The sequence below is a fragment of the Apodemus sylvaticus genome, chromosome 7 (assembly GCF_947179515.1).
Source record: "Apodemus sylvaticus chromosome 7, mApoSyl1.1, whole genome shotgun sequence".
Classification (NCBI taxonomy): Eukaryota; Metazoa; Chordata; class Mammalia; order Rodentia; family Muridae; genus Apodemus; species Apodemus sylvaticus.
In genome coordinates, this window is record NC_067478.1 from 12,874,144 (window position 1) to 12,899,659 (window position 25,516).

The window sequence follows — 25,516 nt, forward strand, 5'->3', positions numbered from 1 at the left end:
CAACTCCCTCTCCCTTGAGGAACAGCCCTCATCCTTCAAACCTCAGGTGAAAGGCCACTTCCTCCAAGGAAGCCTTCCCAAGGCCCTCAGACATGTCCCTTGTGGCACACTTTTTAATGAAACTGTTTACTGTTCTCTCAAAGCACTTAACAGTTATAAATACACACATTACATAGTTCCTCGATTTTAAGAATCCCAGTGACTATAGCAGACACAGATAACCAACTTTCAAGACAAAAAGGAATTGCTAAGTGCCTGAAATTTGAGGAAGAATTCACGTGGTCTTCAGTGTCTATTTTCCCTTTCGAATCTAAGCTCCATGGTAGAATAATACACTCTATACCCTCTAAATGTAGTGGTATCCATACATAATAAATGCTCAATAAATGTGTGCCAAATGAATATTAAAAGTTCACTTTGCCAGGTGTGCTTAACCATGTCTACACAGTGAGCTCCCAGCCAGCCAGCACAGCACAGCGCGTAAGGAGCTAGTGTCTCAAAAAAAAAATATGAGAGAGAGAGAGAGAGAATCATACTTCAAAAAAATTAATTAAAACACAAGCTAGATGGTACCGGAAGTCTTTAATCCCAGCAGTAGGGAGGCAGAGCTAGAGGCAGGTGGATCTGTTACTTTGAGGCCAGCCTGGTCTACAGAATAAGTTCCAGGACAGCCAGAGTTATATAGAGACACCCTGTCTCAAGCCACAAACAAATAAACAAAAAACCAAAGTTCATGTTTGTTTTTAAAAGTAACTATACCCTTAGGTGAGAGCTGGAGTTAATGCTCAGAATTCCTGATGACTATGGTAACCCACATTTTTTTTTACAAGATTTATTTATTTTATGTATATGAGTGCACTGCCACACCAGAAGAGGACATTGGATCCTATTACAGATGGTTGTGAGCCACCATGTGGTTGTTGGGAGTTGAACTCAGGACCTCTGGAAAAGCAGCCAGTGCTCCTAACCACTGAGCCATCTCTCCAGCTCTGGTAATCCACATTTTAAGAAAGCTTTTGTACTTGCCAAAAGTTTTTCTAATCGTCTATTTACCATGAACTAAATATAAACCAATTACTCAGAGCAGCAATATTACCATCAGCTCTGACCAGCTCCTACAGATGCCACTCCATAAAGCACTGCTAGAACGTGTCTTCATATCTAAACCCAATCCACACCTTTTCCTCAGACTGTTAATCTATAATTAAGAGCCACAAACTTCTGGTTCTCCTAATGCCTAAATGGCAATTACCTCCTTAGGCAATAATGGCAATCCAATAAAGTATAGTCAACATAAACTTATGAACAAAAAGAATATATACACAATGGACTATTACTAAGCCACTAAAAAGAATTTAGATTGCTAAGAGCCAGAGATCAGGAAGACTGCTCTAAAATCGTGTCTTCTAGACACGATACACTCCTTCCCACTCAGGAACTCACAGCAGCTAGGGCTGCCTACGCAAGACTTACACAAGATCAAGCCAGTCAACATTTCAGCATGACGTCCCACCCCTAGCTAAAGAGCTACTGGCAACTGACAGCTCCTGGAATAGGAAGAATCAGTTTACCCAAGGGTGTGTGTGACCCCTGGTAGGTTGCCCATGTTCCAGCAAGTGCACCCACACCCACATGCATACTGGCAGCCCTAACTGGACTTAGTGGAGTAGTTAACAAAAAGGAAACTTACATGAAGTTGGGAGGGAGGTTGGGTGGAGGCAGTTGGGTGTAATGCAGGATAGAGATGAGCAAATATATTAAATGCATATGTGAGATTCTCAAAGATTAATAAACATCTATAGAAAAAAGTTATCTGCAATCCTTTCTAAAGGATTCAATTTTTCTCAGACTACTCCTTAGTATATATAATTGGTTTCTTTAAAAAAGGGTAAATGCTCCAATATTTTTTTTAAAAAACGGATTTGTGTGGTGTGTGTGTGTGTGTGTGTGTGTGTGTGTGTGTGTATGTTTTCCAAGGCACATGTGTAGGGTTCAGTGGACAATTTTGAAAGTTGTCTTAGGGTTTTACTGTTGTGAAGAGACACCATGACCAAGGCAACTCTTATAAGGGCAGCATTTGATTAGGGCTGACTTACAGGTTCAGTCCATTATCATCAAGGCAAGAGCATGCATGGCAGCATCCAGGCTGGCATGGTGGTGAAGGCCACTAGGAGAAGGCTGGCTCCCACGTGGTTAAGAGAAGGGTTTCAAAGCCCACCCCTACAATGACACACTTCCTCCAACAAGGCCACACCTCCTAACAGTGCCGCTCTGTGGGTTAAGCATTTTCAAACCATAGAGTGGTTCTGCTTTTAGCCTTGTTGAGACAGGGCCTCTCATTCTGCCCTACTATGTGCTCCAGGTTAGGTGGCCTCAAGCGTTCAGGCAATTCTCCTTCCTCCTCCTCCCATCTCACCACAAGTATGAGAGGATGACAGATGTGTGCTACCACATCTGGCTCTATAATCGCCAGGACCTGCACCTGTCAGGCTTGTGAGGCATGGGCATTGACCACTGAACCCTCCCCACATCTACCTCCAACTGTGAAACAAACACTTTGGTAATTTTAATTTTTATGTGACTTATATAAATACTTAAGGTCAGTATAAAAGACTATTTTTTCATTTTTTAGCTAAAAAAATCTGGCTTCTACTATAAAGTAATTGTATAACCAGTTTTTAAATAACTTCTTTATTTCAATACTGTTCTACTCAGTTTTTTATTTGTTTGTTTGTTTTTTGTTTTGTTTTTTCGGTTTTGTTTTGTTTTGTTTTGTTTTGTTTTGTTTTTTTGAGACAGGGTTTCTCTGTGTAGCCCTGGCTGTTCTGGACACACTCTGTAGACCAGGCTGGCCTTGAACTCAGAAATCCGCCTGCCTCTGCCTCCCAAGTGCTGGGATTACAGGCGTGCGCCACCACCGCCCAGCTTTTGGCTTTTTGTTTTTTGTTTTGTTTCTTTGGTTTTCTACTCAGTTTTTAATGTTGCTTCAAATCCTATACTACAAAATTTGACTTCTACACTAAAATGTTTGCTAAACAAGCATGCAGACCAGAGTTCACTCACACAGCATTCACATTAAAAGCTGTGCACACCTATAATCCCAGCAGTCCCTGGGGCATGCTGTCCTCCTGTTGAGCTAAACTACCTCCACCAGCACACACACACACATACACACACACACACACACACACACACACACACACACTCAAATATAAAAAGGAGCAAAAAGCAATTGAAGAAGACCCTCCAAATCGACCCCTGGCTTCCATGTTTGTACACATAGATAACACGATAAAAAAAATTCTTAAAAGGGTGTGGGGACACAACTCTGTGTTTATGATGGGAGTGAGGACAGTATAAAGTCAGGAGAATCATATGCTCAAGGTCTACATAAGGATTCTGAGGCCAGGCTAGGCTACATGAGGAAGAAGCTTTTAAATACCAACAAAAAAGTTCAAATTAAATTAGCAAGGGGATATTACTGCCATTTTGCCTGATTGAAAAAGTTTGTAATGGTTGTATATATGCTCGCTCTAGAGAGACAGATTAGATAGATAGATAGATAGATAGATAGATATAAAGACAGATAGATAGATAGATGGATATCTGCTAAACGTTCACCCTTGTGGAGTATTTAATGTAGTGCTTTTAGTATAATCAGAGTTGTTCAATCATCACTATTACCAAAATCCAGAAGGCTCCATTATCATCCCATGAAGAAACCCATATACCTGAGCAGTCACTCCCTAATGTTCCTAGCTCTAGTATCACAATTCATCAACTTCTATGGATTTGCCTATGCTGATATTTCCTATAGATACAATCACATTTAAATATTTATCACTCAAAAGCTACAGCTACATTCAGAATCTGAAACACAGGTAGAGCCTTGGAAAGGCATCCCAGTGAGAGCTCTCCTAAACATCCAATACATAGGAAATGCTGCGGAGATTTTCGAAAAGCATCAACCCTCCCTCCTATTGGCCCTCCTTTCCCCTAAGTTATTAACAAACTGAAACTAAACTCCCTAGAAGCTGTTAGTACCTGAAGGATTAAACAGGAAGGTTCCAGCCTAGCCAGGACCCAGCATGGCTGTGGCTGAGCTCGCCTAGCTAGCGTGTACGAAGCCCTGGGATTCAGCTCCAGCACCACATAAGCCACATATGGTGACACACTCTTGTAATCAATCCCACCGATCAGAGATGGAGATGGATGAATGAATGAATGATAGACAGACAAATATCTACTACAATGTTTCACAAAACAATCTTGGATTGTAAATCTGAACAAACACCCTTAAGGGCAGTTTCTGTCAACACATCCCCAGCAGCTCGGAGAGCTACAAAGCTCAGTGAGCTATAATGCAGATTTTAGACCTCCAAAATCCTAAGCATACACAAAGCACATTAACTAGCAAAAAATTAATTTCAGATGAATTCTCAGATAATCACATCAGAAGGGATACAAATCTAAGTACATTTTACTAGGACAGATTTATGATGTGAAAGGCAAGGCGTGATGCCGTGTTCCCAGCAGATACCCCACAGCTGGCTGACAAGCGAAGCCCACCTCCCCGGCACCCATGAGCATCACTGGGACACCTCAGCACACACCTCTCTGGCGATGTTACTCAAAGCTTCATCTTCTGCAGAAAATCGATCTTTCACTGGTGTCCTTTTCCTTCCAGAGCCAGGAGTCCCCATCTTGTTTTTTTAAATATTTTTTTAACTCTGAAAATGAGTTTGCTCGTGTTCAGCGCTGAAATAAACAAAAACGGTGAGTTAGGATGTCTTTGTCATGGAGTCTTAAGACTTAGTCAAACATTCAACTTAATACTGATGTTTATTTCTTCTCAAAGAGATCCAGGAATGAACTCCTTTTCATACTACAAATTATAGAATTTTAAATTTTAGAATATTTAAATTTATACCAATTACCAACTTAATAGCATCATTAAGCTATTCACAACCTATGAGAATGTTATCTTAGCTCAGAAAACTGCAACCAAAGTGTAATTATAACTAACAGTATAAAATTAATATGGCTTTTTCTAAAATCTATTTCCAGTCAAGAAAGATGTTCCATAAAAGTGGAAGTCTGAAATTTCAGACTGTGAGCGCATGACTGCACGCAGAGTACGTAACACGCGGCGTGCGGCCCCCTCTGGACACACTGCTGGCAAACAGCTCACTTAACCCAGCACCCAGGAAGCCCACATATTTTTCCTAATTTTAACAAAAGAAACTGGAGACATTTCATTACAATATGACAGGCCAAGACCTCCCAAGTTAGTTTGTCCCTTAGAACAGGGTATGTTAAAAATACAAGTGACTTCAAGTGACTTTCATGTACTTGCATTCACTTGATTCAAGACAATGAAGCAAAACCATCACACCTGAAGTGTTTCCCAGCGACAGTCCAGGTTAGTCCTATCTTCTCTGACATGGCTTATTCCCTTGAGCTGGCTTACATTTCTTTTAGAAAATTTGAGTAATTGCCTGAGTGTATTCCATGTACCACCACATGGATGCCTGGCACCAAGGAAGGCAGAAGAGAACACTGATTTTCCTGAACTAGTTACAGGCTGTTGTGAACCACCATGTGCGTGCTGGGAACTGAACCCTGGGTCTTCAGAAAGAGCAGAACTCCTAACTGCTGGGACATCTCTCTAGTCCCAAGTTGGTTTACATTTGTCAATAAAAGCAGACACTGGGCCTAGACTGTGCTGTTTTCTGGTGCTGAGGCTGAGCCCAGGACTGCATGCTAGCTAAGGTCAGGACCACCTGAATGAGCACACACTCAGGCCCCTTTTCTTTCTACCTCTGGAGATGGGTCCTCACCAGGCTGCCCTTCCTCTTGAGCACCTGAGGTTATGAGAATACATCACTGTGTTGGCCACAGTTTTAGGCTCTAGCTAAACAGAGCCTTAGCTTATCTTCTTCAAAACACACAGGTAAGAGCAGTAGTCAAGACTTTTATTGACTCAAGGAATGATTTGTAACAAATTAAGATACTTTTGACTATTATTATTTTTTATGAAGGGTATTTGTATGATGAAAAGGGAAATCTGCAGAGTATTTTATGATATTTGAGGCCTCCTTCCAAGAATGTAGAGGAATACATGAGTTTGGGGATGGTTTGGGGCCTTGCAGTTTTCAGTCTTCTTAGCAGAAGGCAGCTAGCCAGTCTACACAAAAACAGAACTAAAGAAATCATTCAACAGCACACTTAAAATCTCTGCATTTTTTTCTTAGTAAATTTTGCCTCAAAAGAAAAAAGATCTTTATACAAATTTGAAATTCAGTTAATGATGTGCAAGATAAAATGTGGTGTTTGAATGTATCAGCATCTACTATTAATGCATGCAACAGCATCTGCTACTAATGCATGCAACAACAAAGACTGAGAAACAGATCCTGATGCCGGGTTCACTGCACTCAGTTTAAGCTATCAACTATTGCAACTTTTCTGTACAGTAAAGTTTTAAAGTTTCTTTAAAACTTTTTGATAGTATATTTGGGGAAAATAATGGTTGAGAAACATGAAAAACTAGGTCAACAAATGGCATTGGAACTAGGAATTATACTTTTTTAAACATTAGATTTGAAAAGGAAAAAAGGAAAGGCAATCTCATATAGTTACATGTTAACTTAAGAAAAAAGAATTGGCAAAGGAAAGAATGATCAATTCCCTGAATTAGAAGAGAGGTCAGGGGAGATAGAGGAACAAAAGGAATTGGTTCAAGACATCAATCCTACCAATACCAAAATGAGATGAGCACATAAAATGAGTAAGTCATATGCAAATCCATAGAAATAAAAAATATATGGAGAAACTGAAAAAAGGTACAAAACATTTTTAAATGCAGCTGGGCCTGGGAGCGTGCAGTACTTCACGTACACGTACAAGTGTTCTGGGTACAGAGCGAGATCCGGTCTCCAAAAGAATGAAGAAACAAAATAAGTGGATGAGCCAAAGCCCAGGACATCGCAGAACAAGAAACGGCAGAAACTAAACACAACCTCACTCTCTAAAGAACATGAGCACCTGATGGTTTCGCTAGTTCACACTGTATGAAGCATAATGGCCACACCCCACGGCGTCAGCCTAAGAACTGTAAAAATGCCTTTTAAAGTCTTATGGTCTGAACATACACTATCCTCCATACCCAGCACACAGATAATCTGTCCACTTCCTTTCTTCATAAGCTGGCAAGCCAATGGTCGCATTTCCTTCCTTGCCAACATGCTGTTCTATAAATGAACAGTAATGGCAGTTCTTATAATAATTGTAATTGTTTATCAACTGTAGAAAACACAAACTTGATGGACTTTTACCAAAAAATGCATTCTCTGCAACCTGATAGGAAACTACTTTCTAGTGTTGTTCAAAAGACCTTCTTTCTCCATGCCTGCTGAAGGATCTCAGAAGATGAAACAATGGGCAAAATTATAGTGTTAACAACAGAGACTTAAAACTAAAAAAAAACAAAAACAAAAACAAGAAAAGGTCTAGGAAGACAACTCATGGAGTCAGAGTCTTTAGTATGCAAGCATGAGGACCTGAGTTCAAGTCCCTAGCATCCCTGTTAAAAATAACTGGGCATGGCTTTGTGCTGTAACCTCAGCACTACAGGAGGTAACAACAGGAAGATGCTGGGGTTGGCTGGCTGGCACCCCAGCAGGCTCAGCAGAGACAGTGCTCCAGAGGAATAAGGTGGAGAATGAGAGAGGGGCACCAGGCATCCTCCTCCAGCACCACGCACGTGCATTAACTAACACATACACACACACACACACACACACACACACACACACCAATAATAAGTTACAGATTAGTGAAAGTAAGCCACATAACAGGGTAACAAGGAATATCACTGAAAGCAAAAACAAGAGATAAATACATAACATAATTTAATTTTTATACAATTAATAGGGAGATTTGAAATTAAAGGCTTTTTACAAAATGTCCTATAGCTTTACTTGTTCTATATTGTAAAAATACCTGCTATTTTTAAGGCATGTCTTTAATCTCAGCACTTGGGAAACAGAAGCAGGCAAACTGTGAGTTTGATGACAGCCTGGTCTACATTGCAAGTTCCAAACCAGCCAGGATTACATAGTGAGACCCTCATCTCAAAACAAACAAATAAAAGAAAAATCTACCAAGAATTTGCAAGGCACTTTTTTTCTAATATCTGTCTATCCATCTTTCTTAAGATTACTTTTGTGTGTGTGTGTGTGTGTGTGTGTGTGTGTGTGGACGTAAGTGCATGTGCTCCGTGAGAACATGTGCCTGTAGAGGCCAGAGACTCTTCTATCCCTACCACTGGAGGTACAAGAGCTAGGGAGGCTCCTGAGCCAAGCCTAGGTCCTCTGCACCAGCAGCACTCCAGCTGACGAGCCATGTCTGCAGAGCCTCCACCCATCACCCATCTTGAATGACGCTCTACTAAGGAGGGAAGAAGTGTGTGCTGGAGAGATGGCTCACCAGCAACAGCTCTGGCTACTCTTCTAGAGGACCCAGGTTCAATACCCAGCACTCGCATGATAGCTCATAAACTTCTGTAATTCCAGTCCCAGAAGATCAGATGCCCTTTCCTGGTCTTTGTGCACACTGTATACACATGGTACCCAGATATACATGCAGGCAACACACACATATAAAAAGAAAAAAGTTATTTTAAGGAAGCACTATTTTTCTTTTGTAGCTTCTTTTAATTTTGTATATAAGAAGCCATTATCTATGCCAAGGCCACAATATTTACTCCTGCTTCTATGATTCATGAAGTTTAACTTCTGAATATGGCATGAGGCAGGGATCTAATTTTATTCTTTTACATGAACATCTACTTGTTCGGGCACTATGTGCTGAAAATACTACTCTTTCTCAGCAACTTACCATGCCACCCTTAGGAAGGATCAGGTGCTAAGCCAGGATGAGTCCATGGGTTTAAGTGCTCGCCAAGCAAGCTGGACAAGCGTGTTCAAGTCCCAAACTCAGGCAAAGGTGCAAGGACAGCCAAGTCCCAAGCACTGCTCTCTCACCAGCACACCTGCACCCAGCATGCCCATACACTCTACCCACCCGCACTAATAATAAAAGTGAACAGAATTTTTAATCTCTTGACTATCAAAGTACAGGCAGATGGCGGGGCAGGGTTAACTTGGTTCCAGCCCATCGATCTGTATACTTTTCTTTATGTTGTACCACACCATCTTCATTACTGTGGCTTTGTATAATTGTTAAAATTGGAAAACTAAGTCATCCAACTTTTATCTTGTTCCTTTAAGATTTTTGGCCTGCGAGTCCTGTGCACTTTCGTGTAAATTTTAGGAAGTTTGTCATTTTTTGGAAGAAATAAATGAAAAAGAAAAATGCACCTTGAATTATAATGGCAATTATGAGGACTCTATGAATCAGGTTGGGGACTACCTCGGGAACATTAAGCCCCAGTCCCAAAGCCATAGGATTCTTCTAGTACTTCCGTCTTCCTTATTCTGCCATGTGGCATTGTGTGTATCTTCAGTGTGCAGGTCTTGCATTTCTTTATTAAACGCATTCCTATGTCACAAGTAGCATTTAGAAGATCAAACAGATGAAAAAAATTCTATAAATTGTTAGATGTGACCGAAACTTATGTTATCACTAATAACAACAACAACAACAAAAAGCTGTGAAGTCAGAATCAAGGAGAAGGTATCAAGGACAAGCTCTGAAATCCACCTGTAATAGGCCAGGGTGGGTAGATGAGAAACTGCACATTTTCAAACACAATATAAGTGGGGTGTGGTGGCACATGGCTATAGTCCCAGTACCTTGGAGGCTGAGGCAGGGCTGCGGCAACACAAATGACACCATTTTAGGTCTCATTCAGTGAGGTGCGTTCTTGCTGACACCTATGGCCTCCAAGCACACTGGCACTCACGTGCACTTTCCAACACAGATGCATACATATAATTAATAGTTCTAAACTAAATTAAAAAGATTAATAAGAAAGAAAACAAAATTAGGGGCTGGTAAATGCCTCCACAGTTAAGAACACTGGCTTTCTCCAGAGGTCCTGAGCTCAATCCCCAGCACCCACATGGTGGCTCACGACCTGGTATCCTCTTCTAGCAGGTCGGTGTACATGCAGACAGAGCACTCATACATAAAATGGAAAACATAAATAAATTCAAAAAAATAAAATTACATGGATAAATGATTGCCCTAATTTCTTTTTAATCTATAACAAAACAAAACAGAAAATGGCTCAAGCTGAGACTAATAGCTTAATGTCACACTGATCAAATCATGTAATAAATGGCAGTTTCAGAGAACTCAAGGGAAACAGGAAAGGGCAAATGTAATATGCCTATTCAGTAGAAAAGATGGAAAATGGCATAAAAACCAAGCCAGCAAATGTGTTAAACTATGCACGTATAAAACTATGCACAAGACAAGACATTCATAGTTTCACCTTTAAGTTTTAAATACTGCTGACTAAAGCATCACCTTAACAGCTGTAACAAAGCTACTTCCTAGCTGAAAAGCATGACCTTGGGCCGGGGAGACAGCTCAGAAACAAGTCCTCGCTGTGAAGCGTGAGGACAGAGTCTGGAGTCCCAGCAGTGTGTGAAAGACAAGCTGGGGCAAGCTGGCGAGCTAGACAGTCCTCAGCAAGCTCCAGACGCCCAGACAGACACTGCCTAACACACAGACAGAGGGCAGCAGGGACACCTGACTGCTTCAGTCTCTAACCTCCACATACATGTACATACACACACACACACACACACACAGAGAGAGAGAGAGAGAGAGAGAGAGAGAAAGCAACAATAAATTTATAATAACCAACTTTGAAACTCTAACAATAAACTGAATAGAGGGGACATCTGGTCTATAAGAACTGCTGGTTGCAAAGTCTGTGCCTTGCTCACAGCTGTGACTGTTGTGGTGCTAGACATGGAACCTACAGCCTTGCATATCTAAGAAGCACTCCATGGTGGAGCCACCTCCCCAGACCCCTTCTCCACACTCCTGTGTCACATGGCCTGCGCACAGCAAGAGGCACTGTAAATGTGGAATGAACAAATGAGAACTAGTAACCTCACTAAGACTTGCTTTGTGCGCCAGTTATCATAGACAACTTAGAGCCTTAAGGTCTTATTCCCACAATGAACTAGAGAAGCTGGGTAGAAGGACAGCTGGAGGGAGGGGTAACACAGGGCTGGAGACCTTGTCTTAACCTAGAACACAAGGGGCTGTGGAGTTCCTCACTTCAATTAGTTTGATGTTTTTAATTCCATATTCAAAGTGTAATATATACACATATGATCATAATCTCAAACATAAATCGCTGATATTTTAATGCCTTTAAAATAAAAAGCTGAGGACCAGAGAGATGGCTTAGTGAGGAAGAACTTGCTACCAAGCATGATGACCTGAGGTCAAGCCCCAAGACCACATGATAGAACCAACTCCTCTACACACCTACATCAGACACAACAGGACAAGCAAGCACACAAACAACTGTAAGAAAAAAAAAAAGGAAGACCTGAGTTAGTTCTAGTTATACATAAAGAGTAACCACAATTACTTCATTTACTTCCTTAAACTCCAATAAATCCTAAGTTTTGAGGCATGGGTGGCAGTCGGAAGCTGTAATTTAAATGAAATATCTAAGATGCATAAAGCTAAGTGGAGACAGGTTAACTGAGGATAGCCAGCAGTGACTGTTGCAGCATAAGGACCTGTAACAGTGACTCCAAATAAGCAGTGTAACCTCTACAGAGCTATGTAGCATCTCTAAGTGGCAGGCATGAGGGCCAGTGCCCCCCCCCCAAAATCAACATAACTTTAAAAGTTTCTATATAATATGCAGTTAGTCCTCCAAGACTCTATCCACAGCCAAGCCAGAAATAAAGATTACATATTGTAGATATTTCTGTAACGTGTCCATTAGAGGTGACACACAAATACAGAAAGCAGACCCTGCTCCCAAGCCTAGAGAGAGGGAAGTGAAGGCAATGAGTGGTTTCTTCTGGAGGTAATGAAAAGGTTCTGGGGTCAGACAGTGGTGGTATTGGCCACATAGCTCTCTGTGAATGTATTAAGAACCATTGCAAAGACTATCGCTTTAAATGGATAAATGTTGTGATGTGTATATTTTACCTCAATAAAGAAATAAAATGGGGGTGCACGCCTTTTGTCCCAGCATTCAGGATGCAGAGGCAAGTAGATCTCAGTGAGTTCAAGGCCAATGTGGTCTACACAATGAGTTCTGGGACAACCAGGACTACAGAGAAACCCTGTCCCAAAAAAATTAACTAATAACAACAATAAGAACAATCTCTTAGACAAATTGGCAAATGAAGTTCAGGAAATCTTATAGAAAAAAACCTGAAAATAAAAAGTCAAAATGTAAATAAGCACAGAGAGTAGGGTCTGAAATGCCAACATGTGAGAAACTAAGGAGAGAGGAGACAGGATGAGAGAGAAGCCGTGAGCGAATGAGGCTGAGACCAGCGGCCAGACTAAAGGCAGCTCAACAGCAGGGCTGGCTCACATCAGGATGCCTTAGAAGTCATTACAGTGGATTTAAACATGGGGATGAGACAACAGCAAGCCTCTGAGACTAGGAAAAGCAGTTACATAAAATTAACAGAACACCTTCAGACTTCTACAAGGAAGCAAGATAAACTCATGAAGCAAACTCACAGATAATCTACAAGCGACCTATAACCCAATCAAGCCACAGTCTTCTCAACTTTGACTGTGAAAGACATTCCGGATATGTAAGGGCTCCAAACTTCACTCACCTATTTTACCTCCTCTTTCAATAAGCTATTAAAATGTTCCATCAAATCAGAGGACAAAAGACCTGAGCATATAAGAAGTAAATCTTAACACAAATGAGGAGCATTAGGGGTCCTCGGTAGGATGACTGATATTCCAGGAAAAACACTGAAGCCATGTAATCAGAGGGCCACTGTCCTTACAGTCTTCAGTCTCCGGGATGTCCCTTCAACCTAAACCCAGTCGGGCTTGTCATAGCTGTTTAGTCCTCCTTGACCCCAGCATGAGTTTTCCTGCAGTCCCCTTCTCTGATGTCAGGAAACGTTGATCTACTTCACAACAGAACTTTTGAACTTTTATCTATCCCTGAGAACTAGACCATGATGCGCTCAAAGGCAAAAACATACAAAGTACTCAGATTCCCTAACCAAATTTTTTCCAGATATTTACCAATCCCTTGTAACATTTCAGCTACAATAGATGACTTGATTATGATGAACTATGTGTTTCTCAGAACTCATTAACAAGTTTTCCAAAAAACATACCCACCAAGGCCTCAAGGAAGACTTGCAGTTTCCCTCTCCAGAGCCTTCATCTACATGGTCAAAATGGACTTTCCTTCCCCAGCCACTCGGTTGTCCAGAGCCCAACAACATACCACTCAAAAGACATGGCCGACACACCATGGCCAAGTCCGGCTGCCATTCCCAAGCTGTTCCCCTTTTCTGCCTGGACCCAGAGTCACGTTACCTTCTCATCCTTGGAGTACGCACAGTCATGTCATTGCATTCTTGACAATATGGGTAAGAGCAAAACATGGTCCAGGCCTACCATCAAATGTTTTGAAATCTATCACACTCCCTCTCTTTATCCTGGCATCTTCCAGTCAGATGCAAAGCACCAGTAGAGCCCTCCAAGGACCTAAACAAGAGCCCCTGAGTTCCAGCTTACAGTAGACAAGGATGTAAATGTGGGAAGGAAGGGTGGCTGTATTAAGACTTAGGGACTGTTAAAGTGGTCAACCTGCGTCACAGACATCACAAAGTGGTGGGACACTTGCCAGACATGCAGAAAGTCCTGGGTCCAGTCCCCAGCACCACAAAAGCAATTAACCTGTTCTGAAACGCTCATCAGGTGATATAGGTTTACAGTTTTTCAAAATTAAACTGCACATTGGATAGGAATGCATACATATAAGAGTGAAGGAAACTTCAGGAGTTGAGGCATCATGATATGTAAAATGGAACTGTGACCAGGTGAGGACAGTAGGTGCCAGGGAAAGAAATCCTAAGGGACCATCCCAGTTATCTGTCATTTATAATTTCTTAGCTAAGTAGTGAGAATACTGATGCTCACTTTATTCTTTAACCATTTTGTTTTATATTTTTCTATATTCCTTAAACTAGTTGCTACTTATGTTACATGCTAATAAATAGAAGAAAATCTGGAAAAAAAGAAAAATTGCTGGAGCATATGGGTGGAAGCAATAGATAAGCAAATTATGCAAATTTTTAATAAAAAGAAAATATAATATGCAGCTTAGTAATAAACAGTATCTTACTATAATGAAATCATCAATTGTTGACTTCAAAATTGGAATGCTACAAGGAGGTGAAGTAGGAGGTGAAGAGAAATGAAAGCTAGAGATGATTCATCTACATTCCCAGCACATGGGAGGCTGAAGAGGCTCACGGTTGGTTAGAGGCCAGCAGCTATCTAGTAAATTTAGGATAGCATGAATTATAGTCAGACCCAGACTGGGGGAGGAGGGGACAATTACAAAATAACAATTAAACCAACAATAATTCTGAAGACAGTAGTAACATTTAAAAACATATTATAAAATAAAGATTAAACCCACAGTAATTCTAAAGACAATAACATTTTAAAATATACATTTCTTTAAACAAAGAAGGTATATACAATGTGTCATTTTGTATCCAGCTATAACAAACAAATTCTTAGATGGCTCCCTGTCCTGAGTCTCTTTTCTAGTATTCACACCATTGTGTAAATATCACTGACCCACGAAGACTATGGGTGGGACCTAGATTTACTTCTTACCAACAGAGAATGGCAGAGATCATAGGACGGCACTCCTAGGACTGTATTACATTATGTAAGACTGAGGTGCTAGCTGACTGATGCACAGATTCCCGTGGTGGCTTGATGAAATACAAGAACTACAAACAACTCCAGGCTGCCCCAGGAGCTAGCTGACAGCAGTCTTTAGGAGTAAAGTGATCTCCAGTTGAAGAAGCCTCAGTGCTAAACCACAAGAAAACCAATTCTGGTGGCAACCTACAAGATTTGGAAGTGGATTTTCCCCCAGTTAAGTCTCCAGGTGAGACTTAGTTGGGTCAGCCTCACTCAACACACCACAGAGGACCCAGTCAAACAACCGGTCTCAGACTCCTGCCACACACAAACAGGGGCAATAAAAGACATGCTGTCTTAAGCTCCTAAATTTGTACAATTACACACACAAAACCTAAGCAAAGTCAGAAAATATAAAAACTAATGCAAACACATAGTGGGGACATACCTTAGAGATGGGAGGGAGAGGAGGGAGGAGAAAGGGAGAGAAGAAATGGAGAGAGAAAGAGGGGAGGAGGGAGAAAAAGAGGACTAGAGAGAGAGGGAGGGGGAGGGAAGGAGAGAGACAGAGACAGAGAGAGACAGAGTTTTGTTTCTATATACCAACAATCCAAAAGGAAAATTCAAAATACAATTCCATTGACGATAGCATTAAAAAGAATAAAATACTGTAAAAGAAATTAGAAAAACATTATTAATTGAAAGACACCATGCATGTTCACGAATCAAAAGACAGCACTGTTTAAAACAGCAAAACTGGTCAAAATAATACACAAATTCAGTGTAATCCTATCAAAGGCCCAGCATGCTGTTCATTTCACTGACAACCTGACACACCAGGGAAGACAGTCTTAAAGAAGGAACTGCCTAGCTCAGGTGCACTGCCTGGGTGGACCCTGAACTCTGCTGGAGTGAAGCAAGCTCCCCACCGAGCAGCTCAGCAGCAGGGATGAGTTCATTCCCTGCTCGGAGCCAGAGGTAGGACTTGGGCTATAGGTTCCTGCCTTGACTTCCCCACAATAATGGACTGTAATCTACTTTTAGGCCAAATAAACCCTTTCCCCTCAATCTTTCTTGATCTAAAATTTTACTACAAACTATAGTAATTAAAGTGGTAAGTCAGGCGGTGGTGGCACATGTCTGTAATCCCAGCACTATGGGAGGCAGAGGCAGGCGGATTTCTGAGTTCGAGACCAGCCTGGTCTACAGAGTGAGTTCCAGTATAGCCAGGGCTACACAGAGAAACCCTGTCTCGAAAAAACCAAATCCAAAAAACCATAAATAAATAAATAAATAAGATGGTATGTTACAAGCATAAAGCAGACTCACAGATCTGTTAAATGGCCCATATATAAATTCCCACATGTATGATCAAATGATTGTCAACAGAGGTACCAAAAGTGAATAGATCATCTTTCCAATAAATAGTAGTACTGTCAAATTCATAACTGGATAAAGTTAGACCCTTTAGATTACACAATATACAAAAGTTAACTCATGGACTTGAGATGGTTCGGCTCATCACGAAACATCAAAAGTTAATACATGATGCATCAAAACCTAAGTACATGAATTATAAGTCTTTTCAAAGAGAACACACAGGAAAATCTTCATGACAGGATTTGACAAACATTTCTTGTCAATTTTAACAAAATTAAAATAATAAAAGAATAGGCAAACTAGATTTCACCAAATTCAAATTTTGTGCATCAAAGCCCACTATAAAGAGTAAAAAAGGCAATCTGATGAAGCAAACACTTGTAAATAGAGTTGATACCTAGGATATATAAAGAACTAAAACTTGATAACAAAAACAAATGAAGGGCCAGTAAGATGGCTCAGCAGCTGAGCAAGCATTGCCACCAAGCCTGCCGATGACCTCGGTCTGAGTTTGAGCCCAAAACCCATGCACACGAGAGGAAAGAACTTCCACAAAGCTGTTCTCTACCCTCCACAGGAATGCTGTGGCATACGTGTGCACACCTAGGTGCAAAACCTCACACTGTGTGCATGTGCGCGTGCGCATGCGCGTGCGGGTGCGTGTGTGTGTGTGTGTGTGTGTGTGTGTGTGTGTGTGTATATGTGTGTGTGTGTGTAGTAATATAATTAATGTTTTAAAAGACATGAAGCTACAGATAGAGTCAGCAGTGATGAATACTGGCTGCTCTTCCAGAGAACAGAAGTGTGACTGTCAGAACCCACACAAAAGCTAACAACAATTGTCTTTAAGTCAGCTACAAGGGTATCTGACGTCATGTGCCTCCCTCCAAGAGTACTACACGGACATGGTGCACAGACTTGCATGAGGCAAAACACCCAAACACGTAAAATAAAATAATTTTTAATTAAGAAATGGGCCAGGTAGGTGGCACACATCTTTAATCTCTGCACTAGAGAGGCAAAGGTAAGGCCAGTATGTTCTACAAAGACACAAGTGGCTAACAAATGCACAGAAAGATACTCAACAGCATTAGTAATTAGGAAAATACAAATCAAAACCACATTAAGATGGCTTTCATGAGAAAAAAGAAAGAATGAAACAAAGAAAAAAAGAGAAAAAATAACAAGAGTCGGTAGGCAGAATGTGTGTGCACCCTTGAGAGAAACTGAAATGGTACAGCCACTGTGGATAACAGCATGGTGATTCTGAAATATTAAAACATAAAATTAGCAGGATTCAGCACTTCCCTTCCTGGTTATGTGCACCAAAAAAAAAAAAAAAAAAAAGAACTGGTACTGGAATGAACAGTCATGTCCCGTGTCCTTAGCAGCATTATTCACAATAACCAAAAGGTAGGAGACCTAAATGGTGATCAACAGAACACAAACACACATGCTACAACACGAATAGCTTCGATGACCTTATGCTACAAAGACTAAGCCAAACACAGAGGGCAGGTAATTGCACAAATATGTGCGGTAGCCAGAGTGGAATAGTCAAATCATGGAGACAAAGCAGTGAATGACTGCCAAGGGCTAAAGGACGTGCGTGGTTCCAGTCTGAGGGGCGGCTCTGGGTTTAGGATGATGAGACCTCCTGGAGAGGGACGCTTGGATGGCCACGGTATACTCTGAATGCACTGTAATGCCACAGAATTGTACAACTGCACACGGCTTAAGGGGTTAGGGCGGAGATCAGTGGCCGAGGGTTTATGCAATATGTGCGAGGCCCTGGACCCAGTCCCCAGTACTGAAAAGGAGCAGAGGAGACTTACACTGCATATATCTTCCACAATGAAAAGAATGGAAAATGTCAATATGGCAATGCTATTTAAGTTTTACCACAATCAAAAAAAATAAAACTAGGTAGACTGCAAGGGATTATTTTGGCAAGACAAGGAGACAATGACCTCATTTCCTTAATTGTCCACACAGATAAAGCATTATCCATAACATGGAGTCAGGGGTTGGAGGAAGGGTTTATTTGAAACTGACATAGTTATCTTTAATCCTACAACTACTGAAGCACTTAGCTGGAGTACTTAATTTTAATGTTTTTAAAAAGCAACATGTGTTTGCTAAATTTATTCAATTTTTATTAAACATAGCTAACCTGTTTAACAGGAGAATAAGTAGCTTAACATCTTATTGTTTGTAGACAGTATATTTTAATTCCTAGCTATTAAAATGTTTCTATGTAAAAGTGGAGACTACAGAAAGAATAACCGCCTCAAGAAAACAGCCTAAAAGATCCATGTTCTCAAAAGCACTAAATACATCCATTACATCAAAACTAGTTTAAAATGTGAGGCTCATATGAAGAAACCCTAAGACATATACAAGGTCCCAAATGGGAACAACCGAACTGTGAGTCTGTGGTCCCGTTCTGGCGTTGCAGGGCATGGAGCAGCTCACTTCTCAGGAGATAAACCCCTTGATATGCACTTTCTCCCAATTTTGACCATTCTCAGTCCACCACAAGTTCTCTTTTTTGCTTTGTTTTATTGTTCTAGGAAGAGATAATGGGAATAAACTAAATAACAGAAGAAAAAGAAACTATTGCTCACTTCTTATGTTGAATCCTAAAGACATCACCATGAAATGCTAATGACCCCTGAAGGGACAACCTCCTGTAACACAAATGACCAGCAACCATCTACAGGTCCACATCTATAAAATATGGCTACAAGCTGAATCCTTCAGAATCCCTTGACTGTGGAACAGCTCGGCAGTGAACCAGGCCATGAACCTTGGTCAGAGGGTGTAACAGTAAGTCATTCGACAGCTTTCCAGTCAAAGAAGTGAGATCACCTGGAGAACTTTAAACCTAAATGCTCACTAAACATAGAGAACACCAACGCTTCCATGCACCACACAGCACAAAAAGACAGCTATGTCATCTGCTAAAAAGTCAGAGTTTAAAGGCACCGCTTCAGGGCCAGAAGGCTCGCTTGTTTGCCCTAAGCTTCACAACCAGGATTTTGATCCCCAGATGGTGGGAGGCAGACGGTGGGAAACCCAAGTCTTTCAAATTGCCCTCTAATTCACATACCCACACCCACATGCGTACAAAATAAAATGAAGAAAATTAAATAAAACATGATTTCACAACTCTCTCATGGGAGAAATAGAATAAGAAGCTAATTTAGCTGTGTGAATTCCAAACACTCCTATAAAATGGTCGTTAATCCAAGATCCCAGTGGAAAGTGTGAAAGACTCTTGAGTTAGACCATTTCAACTAGGGGTGTGTCCTCCCTACATCCATAACAGTGTGTGTGTGTGTGTGTGTGTGTGTGAACCAGAATATGAAGCATTAATCCTATGTTCCTCCTCATACACATTATTCTAAAACATTCCTCTTTAGTTCTCTACAATCAAATTCTTTCCAAAATAAAATAAATAAATAAATAACAGAAAACAAAAACTGGATGCAAAAGCAGAAAACACCTGGATGCAAGAATATGTAATTCCTCAAGAGATTTTCAGCCCAGCACTTAGCATCAGTCTTCCAAAGGCTTCCCTTCAGAACTCCCTCCACTGCAGTTGCCACTTTTCCTAAACCACAGGCCTTCCTGACTAGCAGCAGGGCCAGGCCAGATTACAGTTATGCGGTAGATCCGTCAGGCAAGTTTTGACAGGGCCTCAAAATAGACCTTGGCCAGCATCCAGGGAAATGGCCACTCGTGAGCTCCAGCTCCACCACACTTGAGCCTCTCTGTCTTACTCTGTCTCATTTCAAAAGGACAAAGGCTCCCGAGCCTCCCCTGGCCATGAGTCACCTACTTCAAATTAAATTCTGAACCTCCCTTATTCTGCTTACCAACACTTGGCAGAATAAAGTCTAAATCTATATACCTACTTCCTGCTTTGACAAAGGAATCCACCAACAGTGCTCTGGATTGCAAAAGAATTTCTGGCTCTTGGGTTCTATCATTCAATCCACTTAAAGTAGGATGTGGAAGATAAGGAAGAAACTCTGGGTCATTTCTTTCTCTTATGACTAATATCAGTTAACTGCACTGGACAAATATGAAAGCTATGTAACAGTTATTTTTTATTATTTTTGTTGGTGGCGGTGGTTTCATTTGTTTTGTTGTTGTTGTTGCTTTATATGTTAACCCTAGCAGGCCTAGAAGTGACTGTATAGACCAGGTTGGCCCTGACTTCACAGAGATCTGCCTCTCCCTCTGCCTCCCAAGTGCTGGATTAAAGGTGTGCCCTACCACACCCAGCTATATAAGTTTTTAATTAACAGAAAATATAAACTCTGAAACAAACCTAAGAAACAGCCATTTTGCCAAATATAAGTTTGTCAACACCAGTCTTCAACTACAGTATTTTGGCATTTACCAATTTAATCATCTAACACTCCAAAACGGCTTAAATTAACCAATAAAACACATTTGTGATCTTATTTGAGACAGGGCCTTCACACGGGCTGTGTAGACCATAGTAGCCTCTGGCTCTCAGTCTCCTGGCTTAGCCTCCCAAGTGCTGACAACAGGCCAATTATACAGAGCCTAGTTCACAATACTTTTTAAAAGGAAGAGATGGGTAAAGAACATACTTTTTTTTAATTCTTCCTTCCTCCTCCTGTGCCTGAGAAAAATTATCTTCTATTATAAAATAAAGTGTAATATAAAATTTTCATGTTCACAACCTAAGGACCAACTTCACAGTCATACATTCAAAACTGTACTCCACAGAAAGACTTATAAATAGCCAAACACTTGCTTAAAAGTTTTTCTTATAGCGCTGTTTACAAAAGACTAATAATGACCTAATGATTATTAACATGCAATTAGTAAAACTATGGAAAATGAATAAATCCAGTCTTTTTGAAATAAAATGAGATTAGAGTGGGTGCTAATACGGAAACATCACAGGTAAAAGATATATGTAAACACATGCAACTGTATATGTGACTGAAAATAGGAAGGAGGAAAATACATGAAAAACCACTAACTATGGTAGCTTGGATTGGGGAACAGGATTATGGGAAGGTAAAAAGTTTGTGCAGAAAGGAAAGGGTTTTTCCTCGGAAGACCGTTTCTTTTACATGTTTTATCAATCTTTGAAGGGCTCACAGACACCACTGAGCCCACATCATCAGCTCTCTTTCTATGGATGCCATTTCTTCTCTCTTGCCAAGTGTCTATTTACCTATTTCTTTCCTGACCCCTAGTCTTAAGAAGACATACACGGGTATCGAGCTCAATGACTTCCAAGAAACAGCACTCTCACAGGATAAGCCCAGCCCCAGCTTTACAATTTTTAATTTTAGCCTAGTGTGTAGTTGCTTTAAGTCTAGACTAATTTACGTTGACCAAAAAGTTTGAAAGGTTAAAGTGCAATGTCAATCACTCATTTCCCAAGATAGTGCTGCCTTCTATTAGCTTTAAGGGCAAAGAATAGGTAAAGGGACAAAGATATTTTATTCACAAGGTAAACTCTGCTCAATTCCTTCCCTTCTAAAGTTTTAAAAGCTGGGCTTTGAATAATGGTCAGAGTCTAGTCTTCATTTGCAAATATAACGGATTAGGATGTGTTCCCAGGTAAGGGATCACTTCCACCACTCAGACTCTCCAGAGAGAAAGCGACTAGCTAAAAGAAAAAAGCTACCAACGGAATTGTTTAGTAGGTACAACAGACAGCATTCCTTGGCTAAAGACAGAAGAATTTTATTTTCTTTTAGCTACTCCTCACCACAGCTCCCACCACATCATAAGGACAATCATCCCTACCCCACTGTCACATCATCAAATCTGTCCCTTTTCATACAAGGAGCAGGGTAAGCAATTCATAAAGATCTTTGCAAGAAATCACTAACTTTTCTGTCCTGTGTTAATGAAAAAAGATTGTTTTTGTGTTGCTAAAGGGAGACACTTGCCGAATATACTATCTCTTTTCCCTTCATTATGAAGATGCTTAAATCCTAATCTAAGAAGATTTCCCTTACGCATTTATGCATCAAGACTATCTCCAATGAAGATTTTCACAAGGGATTTTCCAAAAGGGAATCTCTGTTAACAAGGAACAGAATCATCATCCTATCAGCTGGACAGAAATAAAAAGCAACATTAGAGAACACTCTGAATTTAAGTATCGATATCCAAAGGGAGAAAAGATGCCAAAGCTTTAGTCAAAGGGATGTCTGTCTTAAGCAATACCAATACATTTGGTATTACTTTCCAATTAGTCAATAGGACTTTTGTCAATCAAGGTAAAATAATCAGGACTCTACAAAGAAAAAAAAAGAAACAACGGAAAGCAAGGTTGTCGCTATCAAGAACTGTAGGATTCAAAGTTTTTTGGCATCTCATTTTGAAAGACTAAAATGATCAAATGACATTGCAGCAATAAAAAAGTTACTTCAAGTTTGGAATTAGTCAATTCTAAAAATAAACCAAAACTTCCACACAATTCCTTCCAGAACAGAAGTTAGTAGAGTCTCATTGAGCGTCTTTAAGGACAGGATGGCAAATGCTCCAGCTTCCCACACAAAGAGCTATTTTATGTAGTACAGACTCTTCCACAGTACTATTTCGTACCTTAGTGATGGTAGCTCTCCTTCCCAATGACATTTACTTGGCTCCTAAATCCCTTCATTTGTCTTCCCACATCTGGTAAAAGAAAGGGGGGGGGGGGGAATTTAAAATCACAGCAGCCCATTTAGTAACTAACAAAGGATTACAAAACAAGATACTACGCAAATTTTTATGTTTTATTTCCAGGCCATTGTGCATGACAATAACCACCCAGCAACAAACAGAACCAAACATTATACATCACTTGCTATAAAAAGAGTACAATTATCTCATTAAACGGGCAGAAAGGGACTCAGCTTTTCACTATTTCAATGTGAAGATCCAGATCGACGAGTCACAGAGCGTGGCCTAACTTCCTACATGAATCACACTTTCCGAAATCCTTCCTCAGCATGAGTGTATTAAATACGAGGTCATCGTCTCTCTGTAGTTGTTAAACAGAGCATGATGTTGGTTAAGCAGGGCTAACTCTGAAAGACACTGAAGCTACGGTAAACTTGGCCAACTAACTCTTCCTTGCCACACTATGCATTCTTCAGTAACTGCAGCTTTTAACACCTAATGGGGAGAAAAAGTCCAACACAGATTAAGAATATGTCTGTTGCTACCCTAACTGTACCTATGCTCCCTGTGATAACACAACACGAATAGCAGTCGCTGTTATCCTTACATAGTTTTCAGTCAATCAACCTACTGTACAAAAACTGTGGCAAAAATGCTGAGTCACTAAAAGGGAAAAATCAAAAGGGGCTACAAATACTGAAAGTTTGGGATACCCTTTAGCCATGTTTCAGCGTTGTATTTGTATTCTCGAGGTGGGGGAAAAAAATACATACAGCAAACGCTTGAACTTTTTCTCCTCTGGGTTCTCTTCCTGCTGGATATCCACAGCAAAGGGAAACCAGGCCTGACTGGAGCTATGAAACTCCACAATGTGGGTGTAAATAACGCCCGGTATTAGTCAAGCATTAACCCTGACCGTACTGCCCCGAGTCTGTTAAGCCCGCGCGTTTCAGTTCAGATCAAGAAGGAAGCGAGAGAGGGGGGAATCTCACTTAAAAAGCTACGCCCTCCACCGGCCTGACACCGTCCCCGGGGCGGCTCCTCCCGGGACAGACTCGGGAAAGAGTCTAGGGGAGTGCGGCGCCGGGAGCAACGGGGGCAGCAGCACCCAGCTGTCCGAAGTGATGCCCGGTCCATGGGGCGTAACCCCTTCTTCCCCCGCGGGGGGCGGGAGAAGCGGGAGCAGAGCGACCCGCCAGGCGACCCCAGCCCCGAGCCGCCTCCGGGCAGCGCCTAGAGACTGCGGGGCCCGCCGCCTGCCCTTACCTGCGTGTGGCGCGGGATGAGGCTGCGGCGCCGCCCGGAAGGGCCGGAGCGGCCGCCCGGGAGCCGGGAAAAGAGAGCGGCGGCCACACTCCGTCCCCGCACGGTCCACCCCGCGGGCCGCAGGGAGACAACAGAAGGGCTCCTCGCGCCGCGGCCGGTCGCGTAGTCACACTCAGGGCGCCCTTGGCGCCGCGGCCGACAAGGCGAACGCGACCCGGGATGAGCCGCAGCCCGAGCGGCGGCTGCAGCTGCGGCGGTGGCGGGGCAGAGGGGCGGGGCCACCGGCCGGCGACCCGCTCACCCGGAAGTAGTTGTGGCGGGCGGCGGGGTAGCGGACGCGCGCGGCTTGGAGGCTACTGGCTGGACCGCGGAGCGCCCGGCTCGCACCAGATGATGGAGCGGATGACAGGGAGGGCGACACGCTGGACACGCACTGGCACAAGCCGGGCCTGGTCCCGAGCGTTGGTATCAGAGCGTTTCGTAACCGTACTTAGCCAGGTGGCCTCTAAGCGGTCAGGTGGGAGGTTTTGGATAAGTGAGGCACCTGGAGCGCAGTCGGTGGGAAGGGATGTGGAGGGTGGGTGTGGCTGAAAGAAAGGAAAAAACCTGTTTTTAAAGAAATTTCCAGCTGAGGCTGTAGTGCAGTTAATAGGGTGCTTACTTAGCATATCTGTAACCTTGGGTGCCATTCCCAGCATAAAACCAAGAATGATGCTGTACACCGGTCGTCCCAGGTACCCTGGAGCCTGTGGCAGAACGAAGGAATTTGAATTATCACAGTGAGACCTGTACACGTACACACACAGAGAGAGACCCAAATTATAGGCATGTTCTTCAATCCCAAAGTATCTGTGGAAACCCCTCACATTCAAAGTTCAAGGCACCGGAAGCCCTGATCCTGCTCTCGGAGGAGACTTGCCTTCTAATTGAGTAGATGAACTTGATTAGATAAACAAGGTAATGACAGATTGTCGTGAACTCAGCGGCAAGCAATGGTGAGAAATTTTTGAGGGGGAGCCCTCTGGCTGGAGAAGATGGTGAGAGAAGACCTCTGGCAGGAAGTGATAGCAGAGCAGGTATCTAGGGGAAAGGGCACAAATTGGTCTTGGACACGACCTCCCATCTACAAAAACTGCAGGTTTCAGAAGCCCACGCATAAGCCCACAGATGACATGTTTGGGTTTTGTCTGATGACTTCTTTCGGAGCCGCCCACACCCACTGAGGTATCAAAGGCTTGATCAACCTTTCACGTTCACGGGGCTGCCACTATTGAACCAATCAATCCTGGAGGTTCAGTGCACAGGGAAAAGTATGCTGAGA

At 41.9% G+C, this 25,516-nt stretch overlaps 1 protein-coding gene across 5 annotated transcripts in view; it reads right to left on the reverse strand.

Moving 5' to 3' along the window:
• Lrrfip2 (LRR binding FLII interacting protein 2) overlaps positions 1-24,294 on the reverse strand; it is a 102,623-nt gene extending 78,329 nt beyond the window's left edge. For all 5 annotated transcript variants that reach the window (XM_052187099.1, XM_052187096.1, XM_052187100.1 and 2 more), the window contains exons 1-3: positions 24,196-24,294; positions 22,870-22,941; positions 4,614-4,758 (exon numbers count right to left, since the gene is read on the reverse strand). In XM_052187099.1, coding sequence (XP_052043059.1) covers positions 4,614-4,703 — 90 coding nt within the window. In that variant the 5' untranslated portion in view covers positions 4,704-4,758; positions 22,870-22,941; positions 24,196-24,294. The remainder of the gene's footprint in view (positions 1-4,613; positions 4,759-22,869; positions 22,942-24,195) is intronic.
• Between the last annotated feature and the right edge of the window lie 1,222 nt (positions 24,295-25,516).